An 11,685-nucleotide genomic window follows, 5' to 3' on the forward strand; every position below is an offset into this window, starting at 1 on the left:
TGGCTGTAGGGGGCGCTGAGGGACCAGGGAGTTTTCTTGTGTGACCTTCAGGATAGTGCCTATCAAATGAGGGCTGAAGGATGACCCCAGGCCATGGAGTGCCTGGTGCCCCCTCCAGATGGTGCCCACATTGGTCAAGAGAGGCAAGGTACCCATTCCCTCTCAGCCTTTGAAGAATCACAAATCTGATTCGAATCTAAATGTGCACATCTGTCTTTGTTGGAAACACAGCTGCCCACTTGCATGGAGGGTGGGGCTGCTTCTCTTTTTTGTGTCAAGGAGGCCTGCTTTGGGAAATGTGATGGAGGCTGCTGTGCCTGACTCTCTCCTACCTGCCCTCTCAGCTGAAGAGGCTGAGAGGACAGACAGGTGGACAGATAGGGACTCTGCTTGTCACCCCACGACAGCTCACACTTGCCCAGTGCTCACCTTAGGGAAAACTCAGGACATTTTCAGAAGAAGTAATTTGTTTACGGAAGCCAGAGGCCTTCTGGGAAGGAAGGAATCAAGACCTCAACTCTTGCAACTCTTTGGATGGGCCAGGGGCTGAGGGACAGGCGTAAGAGCAGGGGAGAGAGATGAGGGAGTCCAGTCTCATGCTGAACTGGACCTTATAGCTCTTGACCTTGCTGTTGTTATCCTCCTTAGTGCTTTTAGCTGTGGTTAACCGACATAGGCCTGCAAGTGTTCTGCCTGCAAAATACCATGCTAAGTCCTTTGTGCAGGTTATTTCACTTAATTCTCCAAATTTCTAGCAGAAAACTGAGACTAGGAGCAGCTAAGTTTCCTGCCTCACATCACTCAGCAGTTATATGGCACCAACAGGCATGTGGACCCCTGAAGCTCAGCTCGCAACACCCTCAACCCTGAGGGGCTACCTCCCTCACATTACATTTTCACCTTCTTCTTGACTAGACTCTCATCTGTTTTCTTTCTGTATTGATTCCGTGTGAAAGCATGACTCATTTAGGAGTAGCTCATTTTACTGTGACCACGAGCCAAGGATCCACAGGCCGAGGCAGTATGGCATGAAGCTTGGGTGTACTGACCTGGTCTCCGACAGCCAGGTCTGGGTGATTCCATGACCCTGAGCATCTTTTTTCATCATCTGCTTTTTTTTTTTTTTTTTGACAGTGCTAGGGATGGAACCCAGGGCCTCATGCGTGCTACCCAAGTTGTCTACCACTGAGCTACAAACCCAGCCCCATGGCTGCCGATTTTCTTAATCCTTATAACCTAAACTGTTGGGTAGGCTGTTTTGTTATCTTATTTTACCAAATAGGAATTTGATGCTCAGAGAGGTTAAGGGAACTATCAGAGTCATACAGTCTGAAAAATTCAAGAAGAGATATGAACATTGAGAGTCTACCTCCTGCCCATACCTTTCAACAACGTTGAAGCTCAGATCAAGATCCTGATCATTAGAGCCAGCGGATCACCATGGTGGGATGAGGAGCAGGATGGAGAAACTTGGTGTCTCCTCCCACTGGCCTCTGGGGGACCTGTCAATTCTTGCCCAGAAAGAAAAAGAAGCTACCCCCTAAAGGAGCCACGGAGGTTAAACTGTCCTGACAAAAGACCCAGTTTGCCGAGGGAGTTTTGTCTTCCCAGGTAATGGAATTGTTTTTAATGGCAAGAATGATCTCATTACAGATGCAGCTTGTGCTAATAATGATAATTTGCTGAGCATTAAAATCACCTCTCTGCATCTCCCCCGGCAGACAGTTGATGCTCTAGAAATTATAGGCTAGGGAGAAACAGAAAGGAGAAAGTCTAAGGGAAAAAATTGCAATGGAGAGCTACTTCAACAAAAGGACTCTCAGTTCTGCACACTGAACTTGGAGATCTGAATCGCGAACTTGTGGAAGGGAGACGTGCAGAATTTTTGAATTGCCTTTATTCACTTTTGCTACCTCTGTCACTGGGTGGTTTGGGGTTCTGTTTTGGTTTTATAGCTAAAGCCATTTTTTAAAAGTTGTGTCAAATGAATTCGTCACTTAAATATTGGTATGTAATATGATCCATGGATGAGAAAACTTGGGACAGTTTAAGAGCCACATCAGCCCTGCCACCTCCTTACTTTCCTTGAAAATACTGCAACAGACTTGACCCCCAAGTGGCCATCTACAAACTGGGTTTGGGAAAAGGGGACAGACAGACATGCCTCCCATGTGGCTCATTTCTGAGGTGGGCAGAGATGCCTGCATAGGAAGGGATCTGTCTCCTGGTGTCCTCTCTGGGGCTTTGAGGTCCCTCCTTCAGGGTTTAGGAAAACTGGGAAAAATCTCAACTATTCACATAGATTTGCCCCTGCCCTTTGAAGAAAGTGCTAGCTGTCTTCTATTGAAATGTGATTTTTAAAATTTAATTTCCAAAGTATTTAAGTATCTTTTTCAACAGTTCAAATAAGGATTTTAAAGATGATATTATTTCTTAGTTATGAATGCAATATCTGGAGGCTGTGGAAAATCAGAGAAAACACAAAGAAGAAAATAAAAGCAAACAGTAGCACCATCTACTAAATGACCATTGTGAATATTATGGGTTAGCTCCCCGCTTTATTAAATAAAAGACATGGTGTGTGTGTGTGTGTGTGTGTGTGTGTGTGTGTGTGACGTAGGTTCACAGTTACTGCACATCTTAGGACCTTCCTTTTTCAAGAGCTGGATTGTATATTTCCACAACAGTATTTTCCCTTCACATCATCCTTGACATAGTAGCTCCTACTGCATCCCAAGCCCACAGGGATGGGGGGGGGGGTGGTTATGTTTTGTGAGTCCATTACTGTTTACAACACCCTTAGGCACTTCTTTGTTCAAGACTGTTCAGTTCTGAGACCCTGTGGCCATCTGATGAACCTGTGGACCTGAAATATGTAAGATTACAAAGGAAATATCACCAAAATATTCAAGAGAGCAAATCTGGGTGAAATAGCCACATGTCTTTTTTTTAATTTTTAATTTGTTTTAATTAGTTATAATTGACAGTAGAATGCATTTATGCACTTTGATACATCATACATAGATGGGCTATAATCCCTCATTTTTCTAAGTGTACATGTTGCAGAATCACTATATATTAATAATGTTATATATATACATAAAGTAATAATGTCTGTTTCATTCTACTATTCTTTTCTCCACATCCCCTCCCCTCCCCTCCTTTCACTTCCCTCTACCTAAACTAAGGTAACCCTATTCTTCTCTAGTGCCCTCCTATTGTGAATTACCATCCACATATTAGAGAAAACATTGGGCCTCTGGGGTTTTTTTGGCTTATTTCACTTAACATGATATTTTCCAACTCCATCCATTTACCAGCAAATGCCTTAATTTCATTCTTCTTTAAAGTTGAGTAATATTCCACTGAATATATATGCCACATTTTCTTTATCCATTCGTCTATTGAAGGACTCCGAGGTTGGTTCCATAGTTTAACTATTTCGAATTGAGCTGTTATAAACATTGATGTGGCTGAGTCACTGAGTATGTTGATTTTAAGTCCTTTGGGTATAAACCGCTGAGTGGGATAGTTGGGTCAAATGGTGGTTCCATACTACTTTCCCTAATGGTCATACCAATTTGCAGTCCCATCAGCAATGTATGAATGTACGTTTTCCCCCACATCTTCACCAACATTTATTGTTGCCTGCATTCTTGATGACTGCCATTCTGACTGGAGTGAGATGAAATCTTAGTGTCGTTTTGATTTTCTTCACTGCATGTTAACATGAGAGTAGATTCTGAGGCTCTAGTAACTAATCGTGGAGCAAGGGGAGCATTAGCATGATTTCTAGCTGTTTACCACACCTTTGTATGGTACCAAAGGTCCACCATTTCTATGGGGCTGAGGTGACAGAGTACCTGGCTGTGGTGTGTCCTTTACCTTCACAAATGAAGGAAACACTTGGAGGTCTGTAAAACGAAGAGAGAACTTTTTCTTATCAAAATTTTTCCATCCTCTTGACCTCTATTCATGGAAGCTCAGAGCCCAGGGAGCCCTGGCAAAAACTCTTGCCTTGGGGAGCAGTTCCAGGAGCAGCTTGCTTGCTGCATCTCCGGCTCTGAGCATTTTTAAAATATTTATTTTAAGATGTCAATGACCTTTATTTATTTATTTATATGCAGTGCTGAGAATCAAACCCAGTGCCTCACACATGCTAGGCGAGTGCACCACCACGGAGCACAACCCCAGCCCCATTTTTTAGCTTTTTGATGCTGATGGCCTCCTTAGACCCACAGCTGCTTCAGATTTCAGGGAACTGAAGGCTGCCAAGTGGAGTCAGGGAGAGACCTGTCAGTGACAGGCAGCAGTGACCAGTGCTATGGGTTGAACTCTGTTCCTCAAAAGAAGGAAGTCTTCTTGAAGTCTTGGTCCCAGTACCTCGGAATGTGACTGGTTTACAAATAAAGTCATTGCAGGTGAAATTAGTTTAGGTGAAGACAGACTGGAGAAGGGATCTCCTAATCCCATGTGACCTTCTAAGAAGTGGCCACATGACAACACAGACACACCCAAAGAGAACACCCTGTACGGGAGGGCTGAGATGGGAGTCACATGGCATGCGCTGCTACCACCCCCCAGAGGAGGAAGAGGCAAGGACCGACTTCCCTTCCGGTGTCAGAGGGAGAGGGGGCCCTGCTAACAGTCTGGATTTGGAAATTCTGGCCTCCACAACTGTGAGGCAATAAAGCTACCAGTTGGCTCTACTTTTCTTAGGACAGTCCTGGAAAACTGATGTAGCTGTATCTGCCAGTTGGGGCCTCAAGGGGACTAGGATTCTAAGAAAGCAGGGTTGGCTGCAGGCCAGAGTTGGGGATATACCACACCAGGACCCAGCATGGCTGACGTGGTAACAGCGCTGGACTGAGGCTTCAAAGTAGAGCCTGGCCCAGCTACACGAGGTTCCCTCAGGGTTTAGGAAGAGAAGGCCCCACCCTGGCCATTCTCAAGGTCAATGCAACCTGAGAAAAACCCACAAAGACCTTTAGCACACTGAGCAGTCTCCTCTTTATTCCCACACAACAACAAGGTTCGTGATTGCTGACAGCCACGCTGCAGCTCAGGGTGCAGGCCCAGGGAACTGTGCTCTTACACTGTCCTATTGCCCACTAGGTGTGGATGAGGCACCGGCCTGTGCAACACTGGCAGGCTTCTGCCACTCCCCTCGGCTCCACCTGTCCCTGGAGGTCTAAGCCACATGCTTCTAGACCTCTGCATTCTTTGGTAAGGGCCGTGGCCCTAGGTAAATCTTCGTGTTGCATGGAGTACTTAGCCTCTGAGGCGAGTCACATGTCACAGGAGCTCTGGGGTCTTGGCTCCAGGGTTTTCCAAAGGTAGGGCAGCTTCTACCTGGAAGAGAAACCCTCCACAGGAGCGGCAGGCAGGCAGCCAGCTCCGCAGACGAACACACCAGTGCCTTCTAGAACACGGTAGGAAGGAAAGAAAGCACCCTCGCTCACCTGCGATGGAGAAGTCTGGGTTTGGGGGTGTCAGCTCTTCGTGCTGCAAAACTTTTGGAGAAGGAGCATCAGTTTGTGTGGGGCTAATTCCACACAGTCTAAAGTAAGAACAAAAGTCACAAAGTTACTCCTTTTAACAATAAAAATAAGAATAACACACACAGGTCCTGGGGGGAGTCGTGTGTTCATTTCTAATCCTTACAATTTATCCTAACGGTTAGGATTGTTGTCCCCTTTCCAAAAGAGAAAACTGAGGCCACAGGAGCCACCATATGCAGTGCCCATGGCGTCACCTCCATCTCCCTCCCTCCATCAGCACCTGGAGTCTCTTAGGTCACTGCTGGACAGTTGGCCGCTGGGAAGAGCTGAGCTCAGGTGGGAGTGTGGCTGCCTACCAAGAAGGCCCTATAGACCAACAAGACAACTTCTACACACCCCCCCAGACCCACGGTGGTCCTAGTGCAGGGGGCGCTCTTGTCTCTGGGTCTTGCAGCCAGTGGTTTGACCCCCCTACACACTTACTCCTCGTATGATTTCAGACGTGCTCTCTTGGCCCGCTCCACAATGTCCTTGAAGTCCTTGTAGCAGTTTCTGGCCATGACAGTGTACCTCGTGGCACAACCTAGTTCAGTGACCTTGGCTCTGGGGAGGTAGCCTGCCCAGCCAGGGATCGGGGGCTCATGGAGAGGTTTCTTCATGTTCTTGCATTCTGTAGAGAGACAGTATTCTTCCTGAAGGCTCAGGGGAGTTCTGCAGAGGGCAGTGTTCTCAAGCCAGCTGGCACCCCAACAGTTAGCCCAGGGGAACTCTTGGGCCAGGTATTGTGGGAGGGGCTTTACAAATAGTTTCTCGTTTAATTCTCCCCCAAACCATCCAGGTTAGCACCACTGTTACCTCCAGCATAGGAAGGAGGAGACGGAGGCCTGCAACGAGGTTCAGAGAGACCTGGCCAGAGTCACATAGTCAGGAGGCGTAGGGCAGGACTCAAAGCTGGCTCTGTGTTCAAAGTCCTGGCTCTGAGACAGATCTGCTTCCTTCTCAGATTGACGGGGAAGCTTCAGGCACCCCCGTGTGATGCTTTAAATAAGGCAGGGAATTGACAGCAGCACCAGCTTAGGAGGCTGCTTTCAGACTTTACCAAGAACCTGCTTCAGATCCTGCCTGTGATCCTAGCTTGCTGGGTGACCTTGGGTAAATTTACCATCCCCATAGTCTCCAATGAGGCCCCTGAATTGGAGGACATCCCAGGGAGCATCTAGTCGATCCTTCCCTATTTTAAAAGAAGATATTGAAGCCCAGAGAAGGGAAGTAAGTTGTCTCGGGTCACACAGCAAGTAGCCACAGAGGTGGGCTAAATCCCAAACTTAGGCAGAGATTTTTGGTAAGGTTTGGAAGATTTTTAAAGCACAGCAAACGTGTAAATTATCATTTGTTCATTTGTTCTTGAAAAATTTTTGAACAATTATAGCAAAAAGAATAAAAGCAATCAGTTCCTTGCTTTTACTATAGGCTTTTAGGCCTTAAAATAATCTAGGTCAAATCGTTGCTGCGATTCCTGTCATATGATCCCATCACAGTGGTCTCCATTGTTGATGTTGGGTGAGAAACCCCTTCCTCCTGAACTGGCACCCGGAGGAGAAGGAATCAGACCCAGGGCTGACCTCAGCACCCCTGCTATGACCTCAGCCAGTGACCCCAGCCCTGGAAGCCTCCCTTCTCCTGTCTCTTAGATGGGAATGACAGTCGTGACCTCACAAAGTCCTGCGGTTGGGGACCACTGTTCCCAGGACAGAGAAACAACCAGAAGTGTGTTGTGACTGGCCCAGGGCCTCTTAGTGCTCAGGCCAGCACCCTCTGGCCTGACCAGGACTGTGTCCCTCTCCCAGGAAGGGTGTTCTCCCTCGTGTGAAGAGACTGAGCCTGTCTGTTGGAGCCCTGGGGACTTGGGGCTGTGCTGGGTACTGTGCTCTCTGTGGCCTCTGGGATGTGTGCTTGGGGCTAGTCGGAGGGGCAGCTGGTTTGGGGGGCCCATACCCAGACTCAAGGGGTGGTACTTCCGAGTGTACTCGTGCAGAGCCCGCAGGACCGTGTCCTCGGAGCAGACGGGCTTCAGTTTGGGGGCAGCGTCCACTGAACGGTGAAGCGCCTCCTGCCGGTCTATGTATCGCTGCCTTTGCTCCTGGAAGTCTTCCAGGCAGTGGTCCATGTGGTCCTCGCCGGAGGTCCCCTGGCAGCTGAGGTAGGGCACAAAACCTGCAAGAGCCAGGCAAAGGGCAGCCTTGAGCCAGGCCAGCCGGCGGGGATTGCAGAACCTGCCAGGTCGCCCCAGCTCAGCCCACCGCTGGGCAGGTCCCCGCCTACAGCGCTGCGTTTTTCCAAAGGCCATTAATACAAGCAGTGCTCTTGTTTCCACTGAGACGGGCCCTCCCAAGGCCACCCAAAATGACCTTGGAGCTGGGAAGTGAAGGCCCAGTTCAACAAAGGCGATGACAGTCATATTCTTTTATAGCAAAGCCCCTGACGTCAGCCAGAAAGCAAATGCGGAAAGCATTTAATGGTCCAAAATGATAGTCTGAGGAGTAATTGAAATTATTCCTCTTTTTAGAGAGAAAGCTTATTTCCTTGACACTTCCCAAATGCAATTTGGGATCTTTCATGCTGGACCGTAGGGAAATTGCAGGCTTATTAAAAGCATAGACCTATTATACAAAAAGGTAAACTCATTATCTGCAAGACCCACCCCAAGAACAATTTTTCACCGTTGCCCACAAAACAACATATAATCATTACAATGAGTATGGGTAAAACACAAGTATTTATTTAAACTGGATGCTGAATCCCAAGTATTATAATATTGTCACAATAAAACCATTTTTAAAGAGAACAAATGAGAAAAACTGGTTAAGAACTTGGTTTTAAACCACAAAGTAAATAAATAAATATCTCTCAGTATTGGAGCCCAATGTTTTTGCCTTTGTCCCTAGGGAAAGAAATCCTGGCATTGGGGTTGAAAGCAGCCCCTTCCCAACCCTTTCCCCCTACTACAAACCACCTCCAGAAGAATCTCATTAATTGACCTTGATAATGAGAAACTCCTTCACCCACCAACCCTGGGGCAATGAAAAGTACTCCAAGGTCACAGGGAAGATCACAGAAGTCCAGGAGCCTAGCCTTGGTGGCTTGCCTACCTCAGGGACTACCTTGGATCTGCATAGATTTTACGTGTGTTCACATGCATATGCACACCACCACACCACACACACACACACACACACACACACACAGAGGAATATAAGCTATTTTTATTGAGTCTAGCTAAGAACTCAGGTATTTAAAAGAGCAAATGTCATGACAACAATCATAGGGTGGTCTCTGCAGTGGTGTGCACTGGACCCCCAAATAGACACATCCAAGTCCTAACCCCTGTGAGCCTCACCTTCCTGGGACATAGGGTCTTTGCAGATGCAATTAGGGATCCAGAAATGAGATCATCATAGATTTAGGATGGACTGTGAATCCAGTGACTGGCATCTTATAAGTGAAAGGAGAGGATACAGGAGACACTAACTTAGAGGCAGAGGAAAGGCCACATGAAGAGTCCCTTGAAAATGGAGGCAGAGATCGGAGAGATGCTGCCACAAGCCAGGGGACATCTGTGGCCACCGGAAGCTGGAAGGGGCAAAGGAAGGACCTGCCCCCTAGAGAGAGACATGGCCCTGCCCAAAACACCTTGATTTCAAATTTCTAGCCCGTAGGACCAGGAGAGAATAAGCTGCTGTTGTTTTAAACCATCCAGTTTATGGTAATTTGTTGAAGAAGCCCTAAGAAATGAAGACATCTATTTTACATGAATTTTTTCTTGCTTGGAAGCTAAGTTATTACAGTCACATGGATGGTGTCAAGCAGAGACTTGAACCATCTCTCAGTTTGTCAGCCCCAAAGGCTGGGCAACTGTGGACTGAATGTTCCCTAAGCACCCCTTCCTCCTGAGAACAGCTATGTGTAAAGGCTGAGGGCCCTTGGGGACCACTGGGATCCTCACCCATGGGGATGTGACAGATTAAGTTCTCAGGAGCCCAGGAGCCTGAGGAGTAAAAGCCTTTGGGAAGGGTGACCAACTGTCCTAGTTTTCCAAGGACTAAGGGGTTCCTGGACACAGGACTAGCACTACCATGATTCCAAGAAAATCAGGGCAGTTGACTGCTTCCATTTGGGGGACATAGGGAGACATGGAAGGATGAAAGCCCTTGTGGGAGACTAGAAAGACCAGCTTGGGGAAGGTCAGGGCCCCCACTAAGGTGTTGTGTCTGTCCTCACAGCATTGTGTCCATCCTGCTCTAAATTTGTTCAATGGACATGAAGTGCTTCCCATATGGGTCATGTCCCACAGGGTGTAGCCTAAGTTCTTTCTCTCCATCCATCAGAGCCATCTGTCAGCCATCTGCAGCCCTGGGCACTCTCAGTGGGTCTTACAGCCTGGAGCCAGTCTGCCTGAGAGGCACGGACAGGGGGCCGAGGCAAGAACAAGGACCAGTGCCACAGTTCCCCTGAGTGCTGTCACTTACCACTGTAGCCTGGTGTGACCGGAGGACGTCTAATGAAGGTCTTGGAAGTCTCCATGATTTCGCTGTCTGTTCATGAAGGGAAGAAGGAATAAATTGGTCATCCTTAAGTCTCTGCCTCAAGTACCTACTGTGCCTGTGCCAGATCCCTTGGGAGCAAAGAATGGCTTTGCCAGGGGCTGGGACGCAGAGGCGGCACCGCCATCTTACTCCAAGCTGGCAGACAGAGCTGGCTTCAGTTACCAACAACGACCTGGTTCCAAGGGGCATCGCTTTTCATGCTACCTTTAGATAACACTGCAAATCACAAGTGTCTCCCTTCCCAAGGAGGCCCCTCCCTCCCCCCGCCCTGTCCGCCCAACAGTCATGAATGATGCACACACTGTGGTCATGAAACGTGACAGAGGTTGGGAATGTAAAGACGAACAGGACTCAGGAGCCCTCACATAGGGCTCATGAACCTCGGGGGAGGAAGGAGACGAGGCACCCACCCTCCAGAGCTAGTTCTTTATGGAGATGGAATGTGGGTGCAGTGGTAATGTCTGCCACCACCCCCCTTCAGCTCCACACCATTGGGCAATGTCTGGAGACATTTTTTTGTTGCCACAGCTTGGGAGATGGGACACTCCTCATATCTAGTGGCCAGGACGCTGCCAAACATCCTTCAAGAAACAAGAAAGCTCCCTGAAACAATCGCCCGTCAATTATGGCTCATAGAGATCAGAAAGTCCCAAAAGGCTGGCATGGAGTCGAAGGGGAATACAGGGTGGCGGGGGGTTTGTGGCAGTACCAGTTTATGTGCCTGTTGTCTGTGAATCAAGATTTCTTCCCCCCTCCAGGTAGCCAGTGGTTTCCCCCAAAGGCCCAAGGTCTGCATCTCGACGCTGTGGATGCTGCCATGCCCTATTCTGCCCACAGGTTCATCTCTACAGCAATGCCCTTGAGGTCAGGAGAAGGGGCTTTCAGGTGGACGGGGGCCATGGTCCTGGGTTCCTCAGCGGTGATGGGAGAGGCAGTAGCGACCCAGCCCCATCAGGTTGACAGCAGTGAAGACTGAGCTGACCCAATCACGGCAGTCTATGCCTGGGAGGAGAGACTGGCCGTGAAGAGATGCCCAGTGCACACTGTCCACCTGCTACCAAAATTTTTCTCCAAGCTTTACATGTGCTGACTCACCAAATCCTCTCCTCAGCCTGTGACACTCATGTGGCCCTCCTATTCTACCCATTTCCAAACGAGGATGGAAAAGGCACGCCCATTTCTAGAACACTGGCTCTGCAGACAAGGTGGAAGGGAGCCGCATTCTTGTTGAATCCCTGCAGTGTCCCTCAGGGTAACACCTATTGGGGTTCCCATGTGAAAGACGATTTTCAAAAGGCACAGAGAGATCAAGTAACATGTCCGAGGACCCTGGAGTGAAAGCAGACATGAAGGATGAACTCCAAACTCTCAGGGGCAAGACGTGTCCTCCAAAAGTGTTGTGCTTGGATAGGGCCCAGCGTCCAGCCTGCCTGGAGGAGGTGGGCAGTGAGGAGCTTGGAGAGGAGGGGCCCTGAATGAGGGGCAGAGGAGGGGGCTGGAAATGGATGACACCGACACCAACCCTTCCCTGCCACCTCCTTCCCACCCCAACCCCTGCTCTCACCTGGGCGGACTTGGAC

General features: G+C 48.6%; 1 protein-coding gene across 1 annotated transcript; it reads right to left on the bottom strand.

Annotated features, from left to right (window-relative positions):
- Nucleotides 1–5,187: 5,187 nt before the first annotated feature.
- Nucleotides 5,188–10,082, bottom strand: Spmip5 (sperm microtubule inner protein 5). Its single transcript, XM_046449833.2, has 5 exons — nt 10,028–10,082; nt 7,497–7,715; nt 5,985–6,171; nt 5,463–5,560; nt 5,188–5,352 (listed from the first exon to the last, which is right to left on the bottom strand). Exons 1-5 carry the CDS (start codon nt 10,080–10,082, stop codon nt 5,207–5,209), a joined length of 705 nt encoding a protein of 234 aa, XP_046305789.2. The 3' UTR covers nt 5,188–5,206.
- Between the last annotated feature and the right edge of the window lie 1,603 nt (nt 10,083–11,685).

The sequence above is a fragment of the Marmota monax genome, unplaced genomic scaffold (genome assembly GCF_021218885.2).
Source record: "Marmota monax isolate L192 unplaced genomic scaffold, Marmota_monax_Labrador192_F-V1.1 WCK01_AAM20220418_F8-fsc00004, whole genome shotgun sequence".
NCBI classification, from domain to species: Eukaryota; Metazoa; Chordata; class Mammalia; order Rodentia; family Sciuridae; genus Marmota; species Marmota monax.

Coding starts and splice junctions, on each gene's coding strand:
- Spmip5 (XM_046449833.2), bottom strand. CDS start 10,082: ATGGAGACTTCCAAGACCTTCATTAGACGTCCTCCGGTCACACCAGGC. Junction 7,716..10,027: donor GGTCACACCAGGCTACAGTG/GTAAGTGACAGC, acceptor TGGCTCTTGCAG/GTTTTGTGCCCTACCTCAGC. Junction 5,561..5,984: donor CGTCTGAAATCATACGAGGA/GTAAGTGTGTAG, acceptor TTCTTACTTTAG/ACTGTGTGGAATTAGCCCCA.